The sequence below is a fragment of the Triticum aestivum genome, chromosome 1D, assembly GCF_018294505.1.
Source record: "Triticum aestivum cultivar Chinese Spring chromosome 1D, IWGSC CS RefSeq v2.1, whole genome shotgun sequence".
NCBI classification, from domain to species: Eukaryota; Viridiplantae; Streptophyta; class Magnoliopsida; order Poales; family Poaceae; genus Triticum; species Triticum aestivum.
Genome location: NC_057796.1, coordinates 282,581,395 through 282,607,189, shown reverse-complemented (window position 1 = coordinate 282,607,189; position 25,795 = coordinate 282,581,395). Strand labels below are relative to the sequence as shown.

General features: G+C 48.1%; 4 protein-coding genes across 4 annotated transcripts; 2 read left to right on the top strand and 2 right to left on the bottom strand.

The window, feature by feature from the left end:
* Positions 1–485: 485 nt before the first annotated feature.
* Positions 486–3,679, top strand: LOC123181482 (cinnamoyl-CoA reductase-like SNL6). Its single transcript, XM_044593747.1, has 4 exons — positions 486–1,129; positions 1,765–1,953; positions 2,829–3,163; positions 3,274–3,679. Exons 1-4 carry the CDS (start codon positions 824–826, stop codon positions 3,368–3,370), a joined length of 927 nt encoding a protein of 308 aa, XP_044449682.1. The 5' UTR covers positions 486–823; the 3' UTR covers positions 3,371–3,679.
* A 528-nt stretch (positions 3,680–4,207) lies between these two features.
* Positions 4,208–8,628, bottom strand: LOC123181481 (uncharacterized). The gene is made up of 7 exons (XM_044593746.1): positions 8,326–8,628; positions 8,144–8,245; positions 7,669–7,777; positions 6,945–7,060; positions 6,678–6,866; positions 6,228–6,373; positions 4,208–4,647 (listed from the first exon to the last, which is right to left on the bottom strand). Exons 1-7 carry the CDS (start codon positions 8,457–8,459, stop codon positions 4,466–4,468), a joined length of 978 nt encoding a protein of 325 aa, XP_044449681.1. The 5' UTR covers positions 8,460–8,628; the 3' UTR covers positions 4,208–4,465.
* Positions 8,629–10,190: 1,562 nt separating this feature from the next.
* Positions 10,191–14,409, top strand: LOC123181478 (WEB family protein At3g02930, chloroplastic). Its single transcript, XM_044593744.1, has 3 exons — positions 10,191–10,396; positions 10,688–11,006; positions 11,090–14,409. The coding sequence occupies exons 1-3, from the start codon at positions 10,377–10,379 to the stop codon at positions 14,090–14,092; spliced, it is 3,342 nt and encodes a 1,113-aa protein (XP_044449679.1). The 5' UTR covers positions 10,191–10,376; the 3' UTR covers positions 14,093–14,409.
* A 2,192-nt stretch (positions 14,410–16,601) lies between these two features.
* Positions 16,602–18,061, bottom strand: LOC123181480 (VQ motif-containing protein 9). Its single transcript, XM_044593745.1, has one exon. It carries the CDS (start codon positions 17,855–17,857, stop codon positions 16,952–16,954), a length of 906 nt encoding a protein of 301 aa, XP_044449680.1. The 5' UTR covers positions 17,858–18,061; the 3' UTR covers positions 16,602–16,951.
* Positions 18,062–25,795: the final 7,734 nt, after the last annotated feature.

The window sequence follows — 25,795 nt, the reverse complement described above, 5'->3', positions numbered from 1 at the left end:
TGTTAAGAGTATCGTAGTGCCGGGTAGATAGAGGTAGAGGCCCTCCTGATGCGTGCGTGTAACTGCGCGGCGCCATGTGATGGTGGTGGTGCTGCTGAAGAAGAAGAAGAAAGAGGGTGGGGGGAAGGAATCGCGGGAGGGCAGCTGTAACTGCTGGCCAACGCAGGAGCCACTCTTCTCACCAAACCAAGCTAAATCTGGCCACCGTCGGCCAAGAGGTCAACGCCTCCCGATCCGGAGCCGAGCCTGTCCGTCGCAGGTGAGGTGCATCGAATTTGCGTGCGTATCCCAAATTCCAGCGGACGGAGGGAGACGGACGGGTACACGAGCCACGCACGCGCGTGCGTGCGTGCGTGCAGCTGCGCGTCGTTGGGGAGACAGTTGGGCGTCGCCCCGCCCCCGCCGCAGCTGCCAACTACCCGGCACCTGACCCTCTTCCCCGCTTCCCCTTCCCCAGCCAAGCCAAGTCCGCTGCGTCCTCCCTCATCTTTCGCTCCTGAGACCGCCACCGGAGGGGAGGGGAGGCGCAGACAGAGCACGCACCCACACCACACGCCCTTTGGATGCGGCTGACCCTCCCCGGCCCGGCTGACCCACCACCACCAGCGTTCCTCTTCCGTCCCCGACTCGGACACCCCCTGCCCGCTACAACTCCTAATCCGGCTCCAGCTCCCTCCCCTTTATATACCCACCGTCTCCCTCTCCTCCTCCCATCACCAGTAAAGCAGCAAGTAATTCCACTCCCGCCGCCGCAGCCAGCCAGCCTCCGGCGCTCTCTCGGACGCTCCCGCATACGTACAAGCAAAAGCAACCAGAGCCAGCCATGTGCCCCGGGGCGCCGGTCGCGGCGGCGGCGTCGGACAAGAGCGTGTGCGTGATGGACGCGTCCGGCCCGCTGGGCCACGCGCTCGTGCACCGCCTCCTCCGCCGGGGCTACACCGTCCACGCCGCCACCTACGGCCACTCGCTCGACGCGCTCGCGCTGCTCGCCGCCGCCGGCCACGACGAGGACCGGCTCAAGCTCTTCCGCGCCGACCCCTTCGACTACCACACCATCGCCGACGCCGTCCGCGGCTGCTCCGGCCTCTTCTGCATGTTCAACACCCACGAGGACCAGGCGGGCTGCGACGTGAGTTGATCCAATCACTAATCACAACCCTTCCTTTCCTTCCTTTCCTCCCTCGCCAGCCATTACTACTAAATTAGTAGCAGTAGTTTCAAGAAAGAATCATGGATGGATGGATGGATCGATCGATCGTGCCGTCACATCGGGTTGATTGATTCTTTACCCCAGTATCTATTCTCGATCGCCGGATTCTCGGATCGGCCTGCCAGCCATATTGCTGTGGCTAATTGGTTGGATAAGAATTCAGAGAAAACACTGGCGCTAGTGCCGTACCACTGCATCAGCACAGTACAGTACAGCTAGTCGTTGAGCATCTATACTAGTAGTACTATTTCTTTCTTTCTCCTTGGCGTGAGCTGGGCCTTAATGGCACAGCTCATCTGCTTCCTCTCGCTGCCCCCTCCACCACTAGTACTCCAGTGCAGCATTAACTCTGCTCCAAACCTCTGGCAGAAGCCGCTAGGCCTTTCCGGCGCCGCGTGCATTAACGCCTCCGAATGGAGGCTTCACCACACACACACACACACACACACAGCTGGTTCTAATCAAGGCTGTGCCTGGCGCCAATTAAGCAGACCGTTGGGTGCTACTAGCTGGTTAATTAATTATATTAATCTGACTGGCTGATGGTGGTGCAGGAGGTTATGGTGGAGGTGGAGGTCCGGGCGGCGCAGAACGTGCTGGAGGCGTGCGCGCAGACGGTGACCATGGAGAGGGTGGTCTTCACCTCCTCCGTCACCGCCGTCGTCTGGAAGGACGACCACAAGCTGGTCGACGCCTTTGACGAGAGGAACTGGAGCGACCTCAACCTCTGCAGGAAACGCAAGGTAATCAAATCAATCAAGCGCCCATCGCCCGCTCATTCGTTCATACGCGAGCACCGCAGCTTCTTTCTTTTGGGGCAAGAACTGAGACAGTCTTGTTGCGAGACCCAGCAAGCACTTGAATGGACACGAAAAGCAGGAGAGCTGCATGCCTGTCCTGTTACGAATCCAACAACTAGCGAGACAATCTTGTTGCGAAACCCAGCACGGAAAGAAAGCGGGCTACCAGACCCCAAGAAAGCAACGCGGCAGTCCCGTCGCTCTTGGCGTTAATTATCCGCGTGCAATACAAGCGCCTAGCAGCACTGCATTACAGAAGAAAAAAAGAGTCAAAAACCTGTAAGTGTCAAACCCAATAAGTGGATGAGACTAGTAAGAACTGGCTTCTCAACTGTGAAGATTAAGACACAGAAAGAGAGGTACAAATAATCTAGTCGTCCCCCGCAAGAGAACAAATACTGATGTATTCTACTAACACATCCTAATCCACACAAAGATCATCCTTGCTTTGCTTACTTGATTATTATATATAGATGCTAATTAAGAAGGTGGACAATCGCACTTTTAAATTGCTCCAGCTACTTATTTCTCGTTCTTTTCGACGAGAACTGGTCCTCTGTTCCTGAATTCTGATGGGAGGCAGTGTCCTACTCGTTGGGGCCATCCACTACACACTACAGCGGCCCCATGTTCCCGACATGTTTGCCAAAATGCCAAACGCAAGCTACCAGCGTCTCCTCGTGCAGCTGTCACCAAAGTTGCATGTGCAAGCTTGGAACAATGCTTTCACAACACACACACCCTTTAGGACACCGCAATTAATTGATAGTAGTAGTAGCAGTAGTTTGTTTTACTTACTGTTACTGTGGTTGGTACAGTTGTGGCACGCTCTGGCCAAGACGCTGTCGGAGAAGACGGCCTGGGCCTTGGCCATGGACAGAGGGGTGGACATGGTGGCCATCAACGCCGGCCTGCTCACCGGGCCGGGGCTCTCCTCCGCCCACCCCTGCCTCAAGGGGGTCCCGGAGATGTACGAGCACGGCGTCCTCGTCACCGTCGACGCCGACTTCCTCGCCGACGCCCACGTGGCTGCCTACGAGTGCCCCACGGCGTTCGGCCGCTACCTCTGCTTCAACAATGTCGTGTGCAGGCCTGAGGACGCCCTCCAGTTCGCTCAGATGCTCACCCCGTCCGCTCCATGCTACCCGCCAAGGTACACACGAGTCAATGAACTTCAGCATTTGAGCTCGAAAATTCTAAGAAAATCCAGTGATTATGGTGTGTTCCTGTAACTGACTGACCTGTGATGAACTTTGGTTGCAGTGACGAGCTGAAGGTGATCCCGCAGAGGATTCAGAACAAGAAGCTGAACAACCTGATGGTGGAGTTTGCCAGTGCCATATACGGGGACTTGGATTAGGGATTCCATTATTCATTCGTTTACCTCACAAGGGCAGCTAGGGTTGTATTCTTTATGTACCTAAATATCTGTATTCTTTTTCCTCCTGAAAAGGGAAATATGGTTGGTCAGATGTACAAATCTGTACGAGGCCAAGCATGCCGCATGTATTCCACTCTTACCAGGCTGGTAAGAGCATTTGAGCCAGTGCTTAGCAAGGTAGTAATCCTTAGGTCCACCAAAAGGGAAAATAAGTCTGCAGTTATGTTACTGCCTTGTACAGCAGCAATATATGAATATATGATGGTGAACAAATGTTGAAAGCTTCAAGGGGTGAGATAGATATGAGTTGTGTATACATTAACCACATGAAACTGAAACTTTTGACAAACTTAAGTGTACATGGTTTCACAAACAACAACATATTCATCTCACAAAAAGCCATCCTCATACATTGAAGAACAAGTGATCAAAATCAGCTGACAACTACATATTCATCTCACAAAAAGCCATCCTAAATTGCATACACAGTCGACAAAGCTCATACTTAACATTCACAGCATCACCATCACTGGTGGGCCATACAATGGCGGTACATCGACCGGCGACCGCCACCGTCGAGTGAAGCATGCAGAGCATCATTGCATACGTCATACTACTTGACACACAAAGAAGCGTTCCAGATCCATCTTGCCTTTCCGCCAGGTGGCTCCACAGAAAACGACAGTTCAATCCTAGGCTCCAAGGTACCCATAGATAGGCAGAGAGCAAAAGGGAGTGGACCAACCATCCCTCACCAGCAATACTGTTGAGGGATTGGGATTCCAGCTGCAGACTTGCAGTCTACACACACTCACCTGAATCTCAACAAGAAACCTATTCCATTATTCATTCATGTAATTCATGTTCAGTTACATCTTGACTTGAAAATAGGGATGGATGTACAGAGGCAAGAGAAACACATCTCCTATGAGGGAGCCAGAAAGTTTGGAAACTGTAGCACCCCAGATTCTGCGCATAAAATTTCTACTCCCTCTGTAAACTAATATAAGAGCGTTTAGAACACTAAAATAGTGTTCTAAACACTCTTATATTAGTTTACAGAGGGAGTACTTACTAGGCGCTCAGTGTCACGGAAGCAACACTCGACAGCTTGAATTTCCGGACTTTTTTGGAGTGCAACGGCTGGAAATGAATCTCGGTGTACTGCTTCACGGAGATCTCTTTCCATTCTGAAGATGAAGTGCCCTCAGCTCGGTAATCTCGAGGAGAATACAGTATTTGGACTCGCGACCTGCCTGTATTTGCGCAAGGGACAAACCAAATCAAACAGATGTGGCTCATTCAAATTGATCACAGCATTTTAGCCAGCAGATTTAACAGAAAAAACAAGCCATGCTAGTTATTTTGGATACGGATTCTGTTAACTGATTAAATCAATGTAGTGAAGCACAATAGAGAATTAAAACTCTCCTTGTGGTTGGTGCTTAAATAGCATCTTGGAAGAGGATAATTTGATCAGGTGATGTTGGAAGGGTGATGAACATTAAGTAATGAAAATAAATGCAACTAAGACAACTGATTATATCTTCTTTACATATCCATTAGGAAAGTATGTCTAGTGTGAAATTATGTGTTCTTTTAATCCTGTTCAAACGCCAGACAATGCTCAACAATGCTTGGGTGAGTGGTCAAACAAGTTCGATAAAAGTAACAATGGTGCCTCTTTTTCCAAAGCCATTCTTATCTGATCCTTCCAAAGTAATTATCTCAATCTGCTGTTGGCCCGATTTTGGGGGCTTGTTACAGAAAGAATAAGGGCGTCTGGTGTTGCATGAAGGTGCTGTGAGTATCAAGAAGGTGGCCAATGGGATAATTAACAAGGGCCAAGACGAATGATGACTTTGAAGAGACTGTCGATGTTTCTCTTAATTATCTGATGAAACCCACCCATGGGTGCTGGCAGGGTGTTGCGATAACCAAATGTGAGGTCTTCTTTTGTGCTGCAGCTAGGGGGTCTTGTAAATTTGTACTCCCTCTGTAAAGAAATATAAGAGTGTTTAGATCACTACTTTAGTGATCTAAACACTCTTATTTATTTTTTACAGAGGGAGTAATATACTAGCGTAGTATTGCAATTTTTGTTATGATGCTGTCGTGAACCTCGATTCACAACAGGATAACTACCGTGCTTAAGATAGCTTAGACGGCATGGCTCCAGCCTCCAGGGGATTGGTTGGAACATAGATCGAGATGAGAATGTTTAGAAGAATAGATTGTTTTCTTGCATGATTCATTAATGAGATACATAGCATCCTTATATAGTGGTGCATATCCCTTGGGCCTTCCCTAATACAATACAGACCCCTTAACAGATTAGGGTCACTTTATCTTAGTCTTCCTAATAAAGCACTAATCCCTAAATGGAACCTGATCTCCCTCTATTCGGCCACCCTGCTGCTAGTCCAAGACGTATGCCTTTTGTCAAATGCTAGTCACATTGTGGGTATTTAGCAGCCTGGGCGGACTAGCTGTTTAATTTATTTTTTCTTGTGAACTCATCTAGCATTTTAGTTCCCTTTTCTAAGAGAAGGAATTTTTACCTTCTGCTCGATTGACCATATCACTGGAGCTTTCTTATAAAATAAATTCCTGTACAGTACCAGGATGAACGTAGCCATAACATCTACAGGCCTTTCATGCATCTATTTTCATTTCATGCATCGATCTAGTATTAGGCATTAGTATAGGTGCCAAAACTACTTGAAGCACAACCGTTTCCCTGCCAACCTAGAGCAATAACAAATCACAGTACAAAATATGCTAACATGGGGAGTACAAAACAGAATAGCAAGAAGACACAGTACACAGGGCTTACCAAAACCTCCAAAAAGAGTTGATTTCTGGATGACAAACCGGCTAACTTTTGATCTCTTCACTTTTTTCAGGAGTGGCATGTCTTCATGCTTGCCTTTAAATTCCATGAATTCACCAAGGACATTTTTGTCCCCTCTGAGTTCCAACCTACAGAAGGGCAGTGCAACTATAAAAATACAACCGGAGGTTCATCTGTTTGTGTTGCACTGAACTGCAATATAGTATATATACTAACAATATTTACTGATTGCAATTAGCTTAATAAAAGAATAATCTGAAGGCTGCTTCTTAACAACCCAAATTTATCCAACCAAAATACGAATGGGATGAGATCTTTTTTCTCATGATATCCCTGCCCGTCCCTCCCTAATGCACCAGGAAAGAGAATCGGAAGAATAAGAGCAATGGAAAGTTTATAAGTAAATAAAAACATTATGGTGGTGTATTTTACCTGTCCCACATAGGCGACGTGCTGAGAATAGAATACAGATTTTGGAGTAATGAATCTTGGATGTCGCTTTTGTTTCCATGAAATGCACCTTTAATCCATGTCGAAAGTCCACCTTTTGTGTCTGCCTTAAGATCTTTCCATTGATCGTACGAGATAACCTCCGGTTGAAGATTAATAGTGTACGAAGGCCTGATAAAGCACAAGACAACTGAGCAACCATCTAAGGGCAGCGAAGCAAAAAAAAAAGGTCATGTACAGAGAACTAACCTGCAGTTGGGATTTGGCAGTACAACTCTTCCATTTACAATCCCGTTAGGCAGTGTTGCTCCCCTCTGCTCCAAGTATGATTGAAGATTGGCAGCTATCCTACTGACTTCTAGTACCTATGAGAACAAAATTCAACAAATGAATTGACAATAATACAACACGTACCATTCTGGTTATTATGTTACAAACCAGTGATGTGCAGGAATCAAACAAGAAAAAGTAAACTAATAGAGTCATTCGAGTTTTGATTCTGAGTATTCCTTTTTCCACTAACTAACCTGCAGTTGGGATTTGGCAACATAATACAAATGATCCTATTATTCAGAACACAATAACAAGTACAAACCATTAAGTTCATGTTCACTGTCAAGAATATCCCTCAGAAGATAGCAACAATATACTACTTGACCTGCATGACCCACTGTCCCATAACATTGTTTTCTCACACAAACTGCGAGGCTGTGGTAAGACAACAGATACAAAACACTTCGTGATTTGTTGTCTTATTACTGGGTAAGGCAGTTACATTGTTTTCTCACACAAACTGCGAGGCTGTGGTAAGACAACAGTTACAAAACACTTCGTGATTTGGTGTCTTATTACTGGGTAAGGCAGTTACATTCACTCGGTGGCTCCCTAGTTTACACTAAGTTCAATAGTTAACAAGTTATTACAACAACAATTCTGGAATGCTTAAGCAAAATGGAATGTTCAAATTGCATACCGGGTTTCGAATAACCTCCTGCTTGCGCTTCTTTTCAGTGAACCAGTTACCATCCTTGTCAACCTCAACAAAACCAGAGACATTGTTGATTGCCACCACCATGACCTCCCTGTCGCCAAAAAAAGATTTAGACCCTTGCTTTCCACTTTGTACCATGCGACAGTTCAGTCAGTCGTATTAAAGATCTCTGGATGCAGTCATTCACAGCAATGCCCCGTATGATGGAGTACATGATATTACTACTAAGTATGTATGTTACACCAGCTAAACACAACATTCAACAAGCACAGGGCATATAGACAGATACATGAACAGATCCATCTGGAATGATGGAATAGGCTGTGAGGAGTGTCTGTTCTAATCTCTGGCATTATTCGAGAACTAGAACAATAAAATTCAGCGGAACGGGAACAGACAGGAGGCAGAGCGAAGTGAGCGGGGGAGAGGGAGGGAGCGTGGGTGGTCGCGGGCTGACCTCTTGGTGACGAGAACGACGTCGACATGCTGGCGCGCACCGGCGTCGGGGTCGGGGATGCGGAGGCCGACGAAGCAGCGGCCGCCGTAGAGCCTCTCGAGCCTGGAGCGGGGATTGAAGGGATTGATCATGAGGGTTTACCTGGGTGATTGAAGGAAAGGGTGGGCTGCAGAGATGGGTACCTGGCTGCGACGGCGAAGCAGAGATCGGAGTGGGAGGAGTCGAGGCCGGCGAGCTGGTCGAGGCCGTCGTCGGAGAAGAAGACGGCGCGGATGAGCTTGTAGGCCACCAGGCCGCACAGTATCTCGACCCACATGGCCGCCCGCCGCGGCGATCAATCCACGACGCCGACCGCAAAGGGAAGGGGAAGGGAAGGGGTGGTGGAGGAGGAGGAGGGGATGCTTCGCTTGAGCGAAAGGCGGAGGCGGTTCGGGCTTTTGAGAAGGATCGGAGGGTTGGAGAAGGGGATCTAATTATCAGTCTCTGCAACTAAACGGAATGGAATTTCTTCTTCCCTGCCTTTTTTCCCTGTATAATTTTCAGAGCAGACGGGTTTTTACTTGTGAATAATGCAGAAAAACCTTAGGCCTCCTATGGTTTGAAGAAATCTTGTAGAAACTCTATAGGATAGAGATTTTGTAGGAAAAATTCTTTGGGGCCTTTTGGTTTGTAGGAATGGATTTATGTTTCTATGTAGGATAGGAATCAATCCTTCAAAAAAGAAAATATTAGCCTAGACTCAATGAAAAAATACATATCATATAAATCAAGTGGCATCTATTTCTCCGTAGAAATTGAGATGCATGTCACCTTACTTATTATGATTTTCTTATTCCTATGATATTCCTGTCCTGTGAACCAAAGGATGCCTTAGGATTTTTATTTTTGGAGAAGATAAACCTTAGAGTTGTTACTGGTTTTCCTCCTTTTGGATGCTAACGTTTTCATCCTTCTTTTTCTTTCATTTTATAATGATTTTTTGCAGATTAACGCGTAAAGAAGTATTTTCAAAAGCAGACAAGGCCTCTCACTCGCGGCATTAGAGCATCTCCAATAGATTGGTAAAATTGGGCACTCAAAAAAAGTTTTAGAAAAAATTCTGTCATAGTAGATGATGTAAAACAGCATGCCCAACTATGTTTTGCTTCTCCACAATTGCATGCATATTGAAACAAATTAATATCAAGCTCATCTCAAATGAATTCAAAACAAATATAACATATATAGTACATATTTATTACATAGTTCATCAAGCCACAACATCAAAATTAACACAAATTGTTCATCAAACATAACACCAAATTGTTCATCATCACACATACATGAAACATAGAGATGAAACCAGTGGGCTTGTTACACATACATGCCTTGTCACACATAACACAAATTTTACGCTGCTGCTGCAAATTTGCAGCACTTGGGGCAAAATTTTGGGGCTGCCCAAAATTTTTGCAGCATGAGATAGAGATAGGGCAGTTGTTGAAGCACCGTTTTTAGGTTCAAATGCCCTAACATAGTATTTTGAACATCTGTCCTATTTTTACATATGTTGGAGTGCTCCTAGAGATGCTTCTTTCTTACTTCGAGTCAGTTAAGTTAGAGCCAAGTATGGGTGTGCGTCAGCCAGCGAGAATAACGCGTGCGCTGCGACTGGCCACGGTGGGTGGACCTTAAGCACCAAGCAATCCCACATCAGCGTAAAGCATTTGCGTGGAAGTATCTTTGGACAGAGGATCGTCAGACTTTGGGCCTCTTTTCTTATCAGAACTAGATTGGGACCCTTTAGCTGCTCGGCTTGTGAGTGTAAGATTTAATTGGGCTTGATGTTCAGAAAAAGGCTTGATGTTTCAAAAAAAAGTTTTAATTGGGCTTTATAGGCTGACTTGTATCTGGAGCTTGGTTCCCCTCCAAAAGAAAAAAAAACTGGAGCTTGGTGACACGCACGACGGCATCCATTTCATTCCACTGATGACCATAGGAAGGACGTGCAGACGAGTGCCACCCCAGGTTGCCGGCACCCAAACAAACATGCATGCCACTCTGTCGTCTTCACCATCGCATCCTTCTTGTTCAATCTCACGCCCATCCTCTCCTTCATGCATATGTCTCAGCTTCGGTTGGCTCCAAGCAGTTAAGCTAGCGCGAGATTGCGAACTTCAACAGGGGGCTAGCTCGCTTAGCCTTGCTGCAGTCCAAGCTCAAGGTTGCTTCTGCTTTCTGGCACTACTCAGCAATGCTCGCATCCAAGCCCAAGTAAGTGATACTTGTCCATCTTCTGCTTTTTAAGGACTTGAGATGTCCATTTTCTCTTATGTTCTCAGCATACTATCTGGTTTCAACAAATTCAGCCGTTTAGCTCACGAACGCCGTACAAATTGCCAAAACCCTCGATGAAATTTTCATGCTCCTTTCCATAGATAGTCCTTAGTAGTAGTACTCCCTCCAACAGATTTGGCTAAATAAGCCACAATTAATATGGATCGGAGTGACTAGTTTTTAATAGAAACTCTGCATGATCTAACGCTGGCCTTGCTGAAATTAAAGCAGGGCAAGTCTGTCTGAACCTTCCAACCACAAGGAACCAGCTAGTTCCAGTTCCGGTTCCAACTACAGCAGGGCTCATGCTTCAGCACCTAGAGTGAGCAGGCTAGCCAAACCTGCTGCTCCAGGATCAAACAAGCAAGCAGCAGAGGCCAGGGCGCCTTCCCCACTGCACAATGCTGCCCGTGCCGCCGCCACCGCTCCACTCGACAAGTCCATCGACGCCGCTCAAAAGCCATCACCAGGAGAACGCCGGTCGAACTTCAAGGCCTCGCCGAACCGTACCTTTACTACCCCCGACGTGAGACAAAAAACTCCCGACGTGAGACAACGAAACACAAACAAAAAATCATGATATTTGTCATTCCATTCATGCGCCACTGACTGATCTTCTCGTGTTTCCAGAGGCAGCCAAGGATCGGCAAGGCGTCGGAGCTGCAGGCACAGCTGAACCTCGTCCAGGAGGACCTCAAGAACGCCAGGGAGCACCTGGCCAACATCGACAGGGACAGAGCCCAGGTCCATGACGACCTGGTGCTCACCAAGACGCTGGCCGACGAGGCCTACCAGAAGCTCGAGGAGTCCCTCGCCGCGCAGCGGCGAGCCGAAGAGGCGCTGGAGACCGAGAGGTTCAAGTCCGTCGAGCGGGAGCAGGCGAGCATCGAGCTCGCCCGGAGGAAGGAGGAGGAGTGGCAGCGGAAGCACGCCGACGTCACGAAGCGCCATGCCCAGGACGTCAATTCCCTCGCTAAGGTGACTAAGGAGCTCGAGAATGCCAAGGGTGAGCTGGCGGTGACCGCACAGGCCAAGAACTCGGCACTCAGCCGTGCCGACGAGGCCGAGAAGACCACACGCGGAAATGCAAAAAGGATGGAGATCCTGATGGCTGAGGTGGCCCGGCTCAAGTCTGAGACGGAGAGCAGAGAAAAAGGAGCAGAAGAGATCATCGACAAGCTGCGGTCCGAAGCCTCAGAGCTGCGAGCTGAGCTCCAGAGAGCAATGGCGTTTCGGGAGAAGCTGGTCAGAGCAGAAGAAGTGGTTGAGGGGCTCAAGGTCGACATTGCATACGCCAAGAGGGCAGAGATCGATGCAGACCAGTCGGCGCAAGGGTGGAAGACCAAGGCAGCGGCGCTGGAAGATCGCCTAGTGGCGATCACCTCACGGAACAAATCCAACGAGGAGGCACTGGCGTCGCTGACAAAGAGTTTCAAGGAAGCACAGTCGCAGCTCCTCCAGCTGACAGAGAAGGCTGCAGCATCAGAAGGCGAAGCGAGCGAGTACAAGGAAGGATTCCTCGAGACGAACAGGCGTCTCGACATCGTGAGGAAGGAGGCATCTGAACTGCAGGCTACCATTGACAGACTGAGGTTTGAACACGAGCTACTGAATGAGACACATCGGCAGGTTGTCGGCAATGAGAAGGCAGCGAGCTCGCAGGTCGGCGTGCTCGGCGGAGACAAGGTGAGGCTTCAGCAGGAGCTCGATGAGGCCAGGGAGGAGAGGAACAAGGCCAAGAAAGGCGTCGAAGACGTAGCAGCTGCTCTACGTCAGGTGTCAGCAGAAGCAAGAGAAGCCAAGGAGAGGGTCCTGGCAAAGCAGATCGAGCTGGATCATGCACAGCTTCAGATATCCGAGATGAAGACCGCGACAAAGACCGCAGAAGACAAGTACCAGCTGATGCTTCAAGAATCCAACTGCCTGAAGAAAAAGGTTGAGATGCTGGAATCAGAGGCCAAGAATGTAAAAGAGAAGTACGAGTTGATTCTTGATGAATCCAACTACCTCAAGAAAACAGTCAAGAGGTTGGGTTCAGAAGCCAAGACTTTACAGGATGATCGGGTGTCGAAGGAGGTCGGGTTTGCAGAAATGCTCAGGAGATCAGAGGAGGAGGCAAGCTATGTCAAGTCAGAAATGAGCAAGCTCATGGAGTCGCTTGCAGTTGCAGAGAAGGAAGTGCAGGAGCTCAAGGCAGAGAAAACACAGCTGGTTCATCAACTGGAAGAAGGATTCAACCGTACCATGATGGATGCCGCAAGCTCGAGTGCAGAACAACCAATGGTGACCGAGAGCTCCCACCTCAAGGATCTGTTGTCAACCAAGGAGAAGGAGGTGCTTGCTTTGAATCATCAAGTCACTGAGCTGCGGCTCAGAGAGGCAGCCGCTCTGGCGAAAGCCGACAAAGCCTCAAAATTGATGGATGCCGCAAGCTCGAGGGCAGAACAATCAATGGTGGCCGAGAGCTCGCACCTCAAAGATCTGCTGTCAACCAAGGAGAAGGAGGTGCTTGCTTTGGATCACCAAGTCACTGAGCTGCGGCTCAGAGAAGTGGCCGCTCTGGCGAAAGCCGATGAAGCCTCAAAATTGATGGATGCCGCAAGCTCGAGTGCAGAACAATCAATTGTAGCCGAGAGCTCACGCCTCAAGGATCTGCTGTCAACCAGGGAGAAGGAGGTGCTTGCTTTGGGTCATCAAGTCACTGAGCTGCGGCTCAGAGAGGAGGCCGCTCTGGCGAAAGCCGACGAAGCCTTGAAATTGCTGGCAGAGGCAACGGCGAGGAAAGCCGGAGAGGAAGAGGCAGCTAGGAGTGCTGAGAAGTCCAACACACTACTCGTCAAGCTGGAGATGGACACCATGCTCCAATCACAGAGAGCCGCGGAGCACGAGGCGAAGGATGCCAAGGATAACATGGTGCAGCTGCAGAGCAAGCTGAGGCTGGTGGAGTCCAAGATCACTGAGGCCAACCTGACGGCAGAGGAAGAGAAGATCAGCAGCCTGAGGTTGAAGGAGACGCTGGCCGAGAAGGAGGAGGAGCTCCAGAGCATCGCACGGGAGAACGATGGCCTGCGGACGAGGGAAGCGGCTGCACGAGCGAAGGCCGACGAGCTGGCTGCAATGCTCGTAGAGGCCACCGCCATGAAAGGAGGAGATCAGTCGGCTGGTCGGAGCCCGGAGAAGCAGCCAAATGTGTTCCGGAAGATGATGTGCTCGCCGATGGACAACGCCGCGCGAGGCGATCATCAAGATCGCAGGAACAGCGACAGGATCGTCCAAGTGCTCGAGGAGATCAAGCATGTGGAAGTGGAGACGGTCAGGCAGGTGAAACATGAAAGAGAGGAGGTGTCAGTGGAGGCTAACTCCATGGAGAACAGCAAGATCCTAGAAGATGACCTGTGCAAAGGGATGATGAGCAATGGCGTAGACACCGAGTCGAGCGACGACGATGACATCGATTCACAGGGAGAAGACGGAGCTGCAGATCAGATGGGTGGCCTTCTGATGCATGGACCGAGATCATCTTTCAAGCAGGAGCATCACAGCCATAAGAAGAAGAAGAAGGCATTGCTGAGGAAATTCGGGAGCATGCTGAAGAAGAAAGCTCACTTCACCAAGCTGAACAAACACTCCTAGGCTCCTAGCCTAGAAACTCAAACTGTCACTACTTCTTTAAAAAAAAGTCACTATTTTCCTTCTGAATTTTTGAACAGTTTTCAACTACTGTGGTTGTAGCAAGTGGAGGTGTGAACCATAAAAGGACACATGACGCGAGTAGCTGTGCCCACTATCTAGAGAAAGAAAGAGAAAAGCCACTTGCATTGTATTTCTATCCCTGTCATTTAGTTATATTCTTCCTGTACCTTGGCGGCACATTCAGGGTTCATCGGTTCAGCAACCATTCATTTATATTATATAAGATGCTAAATGTCAAATTCGATATCTTATTTTAAGGGCTTGTATTATCATGCACGTTCTGGACTTTAGCTATGAGAATATCTACGTAGCAGGTTTTGTTTTCCCACTAACTGTAACGTTCATCCAAGGGGGCTTTCAGGTAACAGGAAAAAGAGGTTCAGTTCAAGTTGTTCAGGAAAGTAAAGCTGGAGTTAAGGCTGAAGAATGTTACCAGTAAATGCTGGGAGGCTCAGTATCTAGCCTCCAGCCCAGGTCAAAGATTTCTGCACCACCAAGGATGGATGGCATGTCCCTGTCGTCTCCAGCTGCACAAACATCTCAAGGGATTAGGATCTACATGCCTCTTGGAGCCATCCAATGGGTCAATTAACTAGCTTATGGATTTCTGCCCATGGTTTTTGTCCTTCGGTTTATATGTTCTTCCAGATTCATTCAATAATTGCTGAAGAACATCTGGCCTAGCCAGTAGCCCTGGTAAACTATTGTTGGCTGCCAATCAAACAATAGCAAGCAAGCAGATGGATGGATCAACAGGTCAGTGTGCGGAGCAAGGCACATCACCATCATCATCTCTGAGCCTTTTCCCATATTCTTCGCTCTCTTTTGGAGGTGCACGCTGATTTCTTCACAAGAACTGAGAGATAAAAACACACATGATGATGAGACCATGACAGCCACTTCAATTTCTTTATTTTAGTCAGGTTAGTGCCAGATCAACAGAGTTGCTTGCAACACACAGTTTAGTCTACTGTCCGAGTTCATGCGTCCACACACAAGGAACCAGGTTGCTCATTCAGAAGTCAACTGTTCATAAAAACAAATACATGTACACGATCTAACTAATGCTTACTGGAATTAGCCCTTCTTTATCTGACCAGAGACATGAATAGCTGCGAAATTTCCGGTTGATTGGACGGTCACAGATATGATCAAACTAATTGTTCTTCACACGGACACGCCATGACCTGTTCAGCTTAGATATAATTCAGCAAAGGTAGTTCGGACTATTTTTTTTAGCAAAGCTTAGATTCCCTCTTCTTTTTTTCAGCAGTTGTCTCAAACTTCACAGGTACAATAGGGCCGTATCAATAATAAGATGTGTTATATATTGTCCTGGTGCTTTCAGGACAGAAAGAACAAACTTGGATGAAGCTACAATGGTCCCACACATCAATCTGGAGGGAACTTCAAACATGTCCTCAGCCCAAAAAGTAATGTAACACACCTACCAGCAGATGTTTACGGTTACGACAACATGTAAGAACATTTTGAACACTTGTAAGCTAACTAACATGACATGCATGGTTGCTACCAGTAAAAACACTTGAAGATATGTACAGATCAGAACCGACAGATTGTTGATTATAGAGTCCTGCTACTCTATTGCAGCAGTGCGTTGTATAATTATTCCTTTCAAGACATCTGAGAGATAACTACATATTCACTATAAAGGCAATTTCACATTCCAATGGGCAGAACGGTCAAGCGGTGTGACACCAAACATTGCATCTTTAAGATTTGAGTCTGCAACCAAATTACAAAAGCTGTGAACACGTATTTGACTGATAAAGTTAGTTATGGAAAGGTTATCTTCTTCAAGAACATGTTTCTTTGGGTGCATACCATGCACTGAGGTTGAAGTAAGGAAGTCTAATTTTATATATACAAGCTAACAATTATATTGTGCATACAACAAAGGGATATGTGACTGACCAAAGTTGCCAAACAACCGATCTGCTTCAAAACACTAAAGGGACAGGATGCATACGATGCTATCATGCAGATATCAGTAATAATGCTGACTAAACTACTGCCTATCATGATGTTAAATTGTAGATAACATGTATACGAAGTCAATAAACTTCAGGCCACACTAACAAACTTTATCTCATGTACTCCCTCCGTTCCGAATTACTTGTCGCACGTATGGATGTATCTAGATGTATTTTAGTTCTAGATACATCCATTTCAGCGACGAGTAATTTGGGACGGAGGGAGTATGACTGTATGAGCATGTCTAGCGCAAGATAACATGACGCTCCCAAGAAGAAATAGACATACCCTTGATGCATTAAACCTCAATCGTACTTGGATTGTTAATTTCCAGATAAGCTGGGCTATGATATAATGACAAGTTACCTTCCCTCTCGAAAATACAAGTAGAAGAAAAGGGGAAAAAATTTATGTTCCCTGAATAGGCATACCAACAGCAATCATGAGCGAAACATTTGTCAGAAAGAGCTCATCTTTCTTTAACTAAAATTACAATTACATGTTTCAAGCCTAGCCACTCAAGAATCTACACTACAACATTCCCAGTTCTTACTGTCCTCCTTTTGCAGCCAAGAAAGTGAATAAATTGAAAATTTCCCCAGTTATACAATTACAAATATGTAACCAACAGCCTTTACCAAAGCCTTACAGAATGATGCTAACCGCACAGCAGCAATTAACAGCAACAAATAGTGGTGTCGAGAGCTACAACCCACCTGTTTCACCTCCGTCGGATGAACCAATTCCCATCACTGTAGCTACCTCCCTACCGTCAAATGTTACAGGGGCGACTGCTGACCCATGCTACATATCTCTCCACCGTGGGCTCAGCAATGGAAAGAATCCGGACGGTGAGAGCAGCCCCGACGGCGACTGCGGGAACCATAGCCCTGGCGAAGGCGGCGGCGGCATGGGCCCTGGCCCCAGGATCCCTGTTCCTGGCAGCGGCGACAACATGGGGAAGTTCGGCGTGAGCGGAGGAGGTTGCTGGAACCCCGGCGAGAGGAGCGGGTAGGGCGACCTGGGCGTCGGCGAGAGCAAATTGAGAAATCCGGTCGGCGAAGGGAGTATCCCGGGCGACGGCACCGGCGGCGGGGGCGGGTGATAAGGGTGCTGCGGAGGCCCCCGTCCGGCAGCTGCTGCTGCAGCCGCGGCGTGAGCATGAGCGGCGGCGGCGGCGGCGGCGGCAGCCCCGGGAGGAGTGGCGCTGAAGAGGGAGTTCTCGAGGATGCGCATGTAGGCAGAGACGGGCGAGTCGGCCCAGGCGGGCCCCGGCGGAGGCATGGGCATGTGGTGCGGGTGCGGGGGGCGGTGGAAGGCGGGGTTGTGGTTAGGGTTTGGTATCTGGTGGTGGTTGTGGACGGGAGGAGGCCGCGCGACGGGGGTGGAGATGGGGGGCGGGCGGATCTTCTGGAGGCGCATGGATGCGGGCTTGGACTGCTGCTGGTGCTGCTGCTGGAGAGGCGGAGGGGGGCGGTGGTGGTGCTGGGGCGGCGGAGGGGAAGGGGTGCCGGCGGTGAGCTGCTGGACCATGTCGCGGAACTGGTTCTTGCTGATGTTGTATACCTGCGGCTGGGGGTGCGGCGGGCGGGGCGGCTGCTGCTGAGGGGGCGGCGGCGGCGTCGCCTTGCGGATGTTCCGGCCGAGCTTGTTGACGCCGAGGTGCGGGTTGTGTCCGCCGCCGCTATTGCTGCTGCTGCTGCGGTCCATCTGGGCGGATCGGCGGCGGTGGATTTGGGAGGATTGGCGTGGGCGGAGGAGCGGAGGTGGTGGGAGGGGGGAGGGGATGGGAGGACGGGAAGCGCACGCAATGGAATTCGTTAGCAAGTTGCAGCGTGGTTTTCTTTGACTTTGGGAGCGCTCGGCGGAGACGGGAGGGGGATGTGAAATTGTGAATGGAGAAGCAGGCCGACACACACTCTCTTGTCTCGGCTGAGTGCGTTTTCGTTTTTTGTTTACTCGTGGGTACACCACGCAGTCTCTGCCAGCCACTGGGCCTGCTGCCTGCCTGCCCTAGCTGTCTCACTACTGGTTTGACATGTCGCTCGTTGGACAATCAGACCAGCCACAAAATTACATCCAAGTGAGAGCATCTACACTGGACTGGTCAAATTTAACACCAAACCCCTCATTTATGTGCTTCAACATTTCCGTGCTTCCACACTGGTCCTCCTCGTGCCCGCCCCCAAATTCATACAACCCTTGCAACGGTGATCAACATTTTACGTAGATAAAACTTCAACCTAGCAATAGCAAACATATTTTTCGAAAAGGGACACTTTATTACTTAAAAGATTAAACATTACACCCGACCTCTGTATAATTAAGATGCACACGGCCAAATAAGGTCCTCTCGCACAAACGAAGAAAGGCGAAATACAAAGAAACTTAGTGTCTGTATAACGCCTAAAGCGGAGGGGGGCCAATCCTAAGATCATGCTGCCACCCATGTTGGATAAAAGTATCCCTTGCCGTATCCTCTAATCGTGTACACACCTCCATAAAAAGGTCTTGGTTCTTCACACGTTGTAGAGAGGACCATAAAGAAAGAGTCTCGGTACATCTGTAGATAACCTGCAACAGAGAAGTACTTTTATCGTTAAAATTTTTATCATTTCTACATAGCCAAAGCGACCAAATAATGGCAAGCGCTCCCACCCTGAGAAGAGTTCTAAACTTGTGATCAATCTCATGTAGCCAGTTGCCAAATACATTGTTGGAGATATGCCCTAGAGGCAATCATGTATTATGATATTTTCTATGTGTTTATGAATAAAGATAGTCGTTGGACATTATCAATGATGTGTATCAACAAGTACATGACTTGTTTGTGGGATTATGCATTGTATGATGACTATCCTAAAAGGTCCCTAGTTGAAAGGCATGTGTGAACGTGCAGCCGACTAGACTAGCATATAACACGGTCGATGGCTTGGTCTCACTAGCCATGGAGCATTGGATGCTAAGCGGATAATATGGACTCGGAAGGATCTGGTCGGACTCGACGTAGTCGGATCCGAGTTGAGATAAGGTCCGAGTCGGACAGACCCAACTATGAGACGCAGCGATATGTCATCTGTGAGTCTCTAGTACAACATACGTTCTATGTCCTAAGACCTGAGCTGGCGCATGTACTCGGGATGGTGACAGACTTGCTTTGGGCCAATCAAACGCTACTCCGTGACTGGGTAGTTACAAATGTAGGTTTCAGACTTGTCCAGACGCATGCTGCGAGACATGGTCGAGCAAGATGGGATTTGCCCCTCTGAACAAGAGAGATATACTCTGGGCCCTCGTATGATCCGACCAAGATAATCATGGCCATGCGATTAGGATTATGAGATAATCCGGTTTGTTGTCGGCATCACTGGAAAGAGAAAAAGGTCGGGCTAGCACAAGGATGACAGACTCGCCTTGAGCCCAACGACATATATCGTGTTGCAAAGGGAACATAAGTGTGATGTACGGGTTCGCCTAACCAGCTTCATCAGACACTTGGAGTCGGCACGCTTTGCTAGAGGTCGCTATCGACTAGCCGAGTCGGCTGTGATCTGACTCACGCCCAAGTGAACGAGAACCTAAGGGGTCGCGCGCTTAAGGGAAGGAACCTGTGAGGCCGGGTCCGACTCCACGAGTCAGAAGTGATCCTACTTGGTTTTGCATGTGTTGATTGCTTCGGCGCTGTCACTAGGGTTTGCATGTGTTGCGAATAGCCACCTCCACTCGCCGCCGACTGTGTGATCGGACCTAGCAGTCCGCCGCACGGTGTTCCTCCTGCATGCGCGGATACTGTTAGAGGCGGTGCACTTGCGCCGCTCCGGCGAACCTGTACGTGGGATCCGACGACCGGCTGTTTCAGAGAGATTGGACGAGGAGGAGACGATCCACGGGGACGCGCTGCCCCAACACTTCTTTCGCTGCACGACACTGCACGTCTAGTGGTAACGATCTGTGATCCATCTCCCGTAACACGTTCTTGGTTGTTCTGCGCGTAGGAAAATTTTATTTGCAGTCGACGCCCTACCGTAGTGTTGGTGATCGTTGTAGAAATTAAAAAATTTCTACACATCATCAAGAACAATCTATGGAGTCTTCTAGCAACGAGAGGGAAAAGAGTGCATGTACATACCTTGTAGATCGCAAGCGGAAGCGTTCAAGTGAACGGGGTTGATGGAGTCGTACTCGTCGTGACCCAAATCACCGATGACCGAGCGCCGAACGGACGGCACCTCCGCGTTCAACACACGTACGGTTGGGAAGACGTCTCCTCCTTCTTGATCCAGCAAGGGGAGGGAGAGGTTGATGGAGATCCAGCAGCACGACGGCGTGGTGGTGGAAGCAGCGGGGATCTCGGCAGGGCTTCGCCAAACTCAGCGAGAGGGAGAGGGAGGCGCCAGGGGCTTGGGGTTCTGCTCCCATGCGCCTCCCCACTATATATAGGGGTGGAGGGGGCTGGTTTCTTGCCCTCCAAGTCCATTGGGGCGTTGGCAAAGGTGGGGGAAAGAAATCCCATCATTTCCCTTCCCCACCGATTGTTATCCCCTTTTTTAGGGATCTTGATCTTATCCCTTTGGGATATGATCTTATTCCTTCTTAGGTGGGATCTTGGTGCGCCTTGACCAGGGGTGTGGGGCCTTGCCCCCACTACCCACGTTCATGTGGGTCCCCCCATGCAGGTGGGCCCCACTTCGGAACCTTCTAGAACCTTCCCGGTACAATACCGAAAAACCCCGGTGGCCAAAATAGGACTTCCCATATATAAATCTTTACCTCCGGAACTCCTCGTGACGTCCGGGATCTCATCCGGGACTCCGAACAACTTTCGGTTAACCGCATACTAATATCTCTACAACTCTAGCGTCACCGAACCTTAAGTGTGTAGACCCTACGGGTTCGGGAGACATGCAGACATGACCGAGACGACTCTCCGGTCAATAACCAACAGCGGGATCTGGATACCCATGTTGGCTCCCACATGTTCCACGATGATCTCATCGGATGAACCACGATGTCGAGGATTCAATCAATCCCGTATACAATTCCCTTTGTCAATCGGTACGTTACTTGCCCGAGATTCGATCGTCGGTATCCCAATACCTTGTTCAATCTCGTTACCGGCAAGTCACTTTACTCGTACCGTAATGCATGATCCCGTGACCAAAACTTGGTCACATTGAGCTCATTATGATGATGCATTACCGAGTGGGCCCAGAGATACCTCTCCGTCATACGGAGTGACAAATCCCAGTCTCGATTCGTGCCAACCCAACAGACACTTTCGGAGATACCCGTAGTGCACCTTTATAGCCACCCAGTTACGTTGTGACGTTTGGCACACCCAAAGCACTCCTATGGTATCCGGGAGTTGCACAATCTCATGGTCTAAGGAAATGATACTTGACATTTGGAAAAGCTCTAGCAAACGAACTACACGATCTTGTGTTATGCTTAGGATTGGGTCTTGTCCATCACATCATTCTCCTAATGATGTGATCCCGTTATCAATGACATCCAATGTCCATAGTCAGGAAACCATGACTATCTATTGATCAACGAGCTAGTCAACTAGAGGCTCACTAGGGACATGTTGTGGTCTATGTATTCACACATGTATTACGATTTCCGGATAACACAATTATAGCATGAACAATAGACAATTATCATGAACAAGGAAATATAATAATAACCATTTTATTATTGCCTCTAGGGCATATTTCCAACAGTCTCCCACTTGCACTAGAGTCAATAATCTAGTTACATTGTGATGAATCGAACACCCATAGAGTTCTGGTGTTGATCATGTTTTGCTCTAGGGAGAGGTTTAGTCAACGGATCTGCTACATTCAGGTCCGTATGTACTTTACAAATATCTATGTCTCCATTTTGAACATTTTCACGAATGGAGTTGAAGCGACGCTTGATATGCCTGGTCTTCCTATGAAACCTGGGCTCCTTGGCAAGGGCAATAGCTCCAGTGTTGTCACAGAAGAGAGTCATCGGGCCCGACGCATTGGGAATAACTCCTAGGTCGGTAATGAACTCCTTCACCCAGATTGCTTCTTGTGCTGCCTCTGAGGCCGCCATGTATTCCGCTTCACATGTAGATCCCGCCACAACGCTTTGCTTGCAACTGCACCAGCTTACTGCCCCACCATTCAAAATATACACGTATCCAGTTTGTGACTTAGAGTCATCCAGATCTGTGTCGAAACTAGCATCGACATAACCCTTTACGACGAGCTCTTCGTCACCTCCATAAACGGGAAACATATCCTTAGTCCTCTTCAGGTACTTTAGGATATTCTTGACTGCTGTCCAGTGTTCCATGCCGGGATTACTTTGGTACCTTCCTACCAAACTTACGGCAAGGTTTACATCAGGTCTGGTACACAGCATGGCATACATAATAGACCCTATGGCCGAGGCATAGGGGACGACACTCATCTTTTCTCTATCTTCTGCCGTGGTCGGGCATTGAGCCGTGCTCAATTGCACACCTTGCAATACAGGCAAGAACCCCTTCTTGGACTGATCCATATTGAACTTCTTCAATATCTTGTCAAGGTACGTACTTTGTGAAAGACCAATGAGGCGTCTTGATCTATCTCTATAGATCTTGATGCCTAATATATAAGCAGCTTCTCCAAGGTCCTTCATTGAAAAACACTTGTTCAAGTAGGCCTTTATGCTTCCCAAGAATTCTATATCATTTCCCATCAACAGTATGTCATCCACATATAATATGAGAAATGCTACAGAGCTCCCACTCACTTTCTTGTAAACACAGGCTTCTCCATAAGTCTGTGTAAACCCAAACGCTTTGATCATCTCATCAAATCGAATGTTCCAACTCCGAGATGCTTGCACCAGCCAATAGATGGAGCGCTGGAGCTTGCATACCTTGTTAGCATTCTTAGGATCGACAAAACCTTCCGGCTGCATCATATACAATTCTTCCTTAAGAAAGCCGTTAAGGAATGCCGTTTTGACGTCCATTTGCCATATCTCATAATCATAGTATGCGGCAATTGCTAACATGATTCAGACGGACTTCAGCTTCGCTACGGGTGAGAAAGTCTCATCGTAGTCAACCCCTTGAACTTGTCGATAACCCTTAGCGACAAGTCGAGCTTTATAGATGGTAACATTACCATCCGCGTCTGTCTTCTTCTTAAAGATCCATTTGTTTTCTATCGCTCGCCGATCATCGGGCAAGTCTGTCAAAGTCCACACTTTGTTTTCATACATGGATCCTATCTCGGATTGCATAGCTTCAAGCCATTTGTCGGAATCTGGGCCCGCCATTGCTTCTTCATAGTTCGAAGGTTCACCGTTGTCTAACAACATGATTTCCAAGACAGGGTTGCCGTACCACTCTGGCGCGGAACGTGTCCTTGTGGATCTACGAAGTTCAGTAGGAGCTTGATCCGAAGTACCTTGATCATCATCATCATTAACTTCCTCTCTAGTCGGTGTAGGCACCACAGGAACATCTTCCTGAGCTGCGCTACTTTCCGGTTCAAGAGCTAGTACTTCATCAAGTTCCACTTTCCTCCCACTTACTTCTTTCGAGAGAAACTCTTTCTCCAGAAAGGACCCGTTCTTGGCAACAAAGATCTTGCCTTCGGATCTGAGGTAGAAGGTATACCCAATGGTTTCCTTAGGGTATCCTATGAAGACACATTTTTCCGACTTGGGTTCGAGCTTTTCAGGTTGAAGTTTCTTGACATAAGCATCGCATCCCCAAACTTTTAGAAACGACAGCTTAGGTTTCTTCCCAAACCATAATTCATACGGTGTCGTCTCAACGGATTTCGATGGAGCCCTATTTAAAGTGAATGCGGCAGTCTCTCAAGCATAGCCCCAAAATGAGAGCGGTAGATCAGTAAGAGACATCATAGATCGCACCATATCCAATAGAGTGCGATTACGACGTTCGGACACACCATTTCGCTGAGGTGTTCCAGGCGGCATGAGTTGTGAAACTATTCCACATTTTGTCACGACCGGTTTTCCAATAAAAATATTTATTGAGAAATCGATCCCTTTTACGGACCAGTAAGGAAGAATTCCTTCTCACTGGTAGACAATATCTTGATCACAGAAGAAAAACCAGGAGTACTAGATATAATACAAGGTTGAGCAGAGACTGCTCAACAATTTATTACAAACACGCCAATAAAACATAAAGGCGGATAGGGTGGCATAACTACTAACTCACGATAAAAGCGGTGGTGGGAATATCACAGCGAAGTGGGTGACATGACTCCTGAAAGCTAACAGCTCTTCGAGCGTCGGAGTGAGGCTCGAGGATACTTATTGTGGGTGGCGGAAGCGTATATAATACAAGTGACCAATATCCAGGATCGCACGGGACTGACTGGGACTCCTCTAGGCATCAGACTCACTATCAAACTCTTCATCCATGAGATCGCCTTCGTCAACATCTGGCCAAATCAACAAGCCAGGTGAGTACTATGAAAGTACTCGCAAGACAGTTCGGACATAAGATATAACGAATGTAAACATGATGCATATGAACAGATTAACAAGCGCACTCAGACAATGAGATAATCATGCATGGGAAAAAAAAGAGAAGTCGGGCGGTAGTCCTCCCGAAATCCCAAAGTAATACTGAGGGCCAATCGAGTGTCTGAATGACTCCTCGAAAGGATACAAAAAGAATAACAATGCCGCAGTCGGGCGTCAAGGCGACACCACATAAAGGGCTTATAATGGGGAAATAAATAACAGTGCATGCCACAGTCGGACGTCTGAGCGACATCACATAAAGGGCTTATATTGAAAATAAATGACAAGAATGCCACAGTCGGACGTCTGAGCGACATCACATAAAGGGCTTATATTGAAAGTAAATGACAAGCATGCCACAGTCGGACGTTTGAGCGACATCACATAAAGGGCTTATATCAAAACTTAATAATTTAGTAGCTCATGAATTTAATATCACAACAAGGGAATTTTTAGATACGTGGTAAGATAAAGGTTAGTCCATCCACAGGAATAACAATTCAAACGGGTATACCACTCAATCTTGTTCACCGGGGATTTACCACTGGGATTGACATAGATATGGATATACTGGCCACGGTCCTTGACCATGGATACGATGACTCGGAAGGATTTGACTCTGCAGAGTTTGTACTTTAACCACAGCCAACGGATTTCAGTAGTCACGGGGACTAGCTCCGTTTACGGTGTTTTGGAAGAAACACATCTAACCAGTACACACCCATTCAACATTCCGAAGCCAGGAATCACCCTCGGCAACATTCAAGAAAAACCTTGAGACGGGGAGGCTACAACCTCGTGTAGCATGGGATCAAATTTATATACGCGCGCTCTAAGGGGTGCCCCCCTCTCGGTCCCAACCGGAAACACCCATGCCCCCTGACCGGATGACTGGCTTTAATCCAGGGCCATGGAACCCTCATCCCGGCCCCTCTATTTGGTGTGTACACGGAAAGAGGTTAACAACTTACTAAACCGTATTCTTGGCAGAAAACATGTGGCAGCACAGAAGGGGAAGAATGATAACGTGACTCAGTCCACGTTAACGTCGGAGTTTCTCGGATGTCGTAAGGCTGGCATGCTACAACAATACCACCTTACTGCCTTTCATGTCAC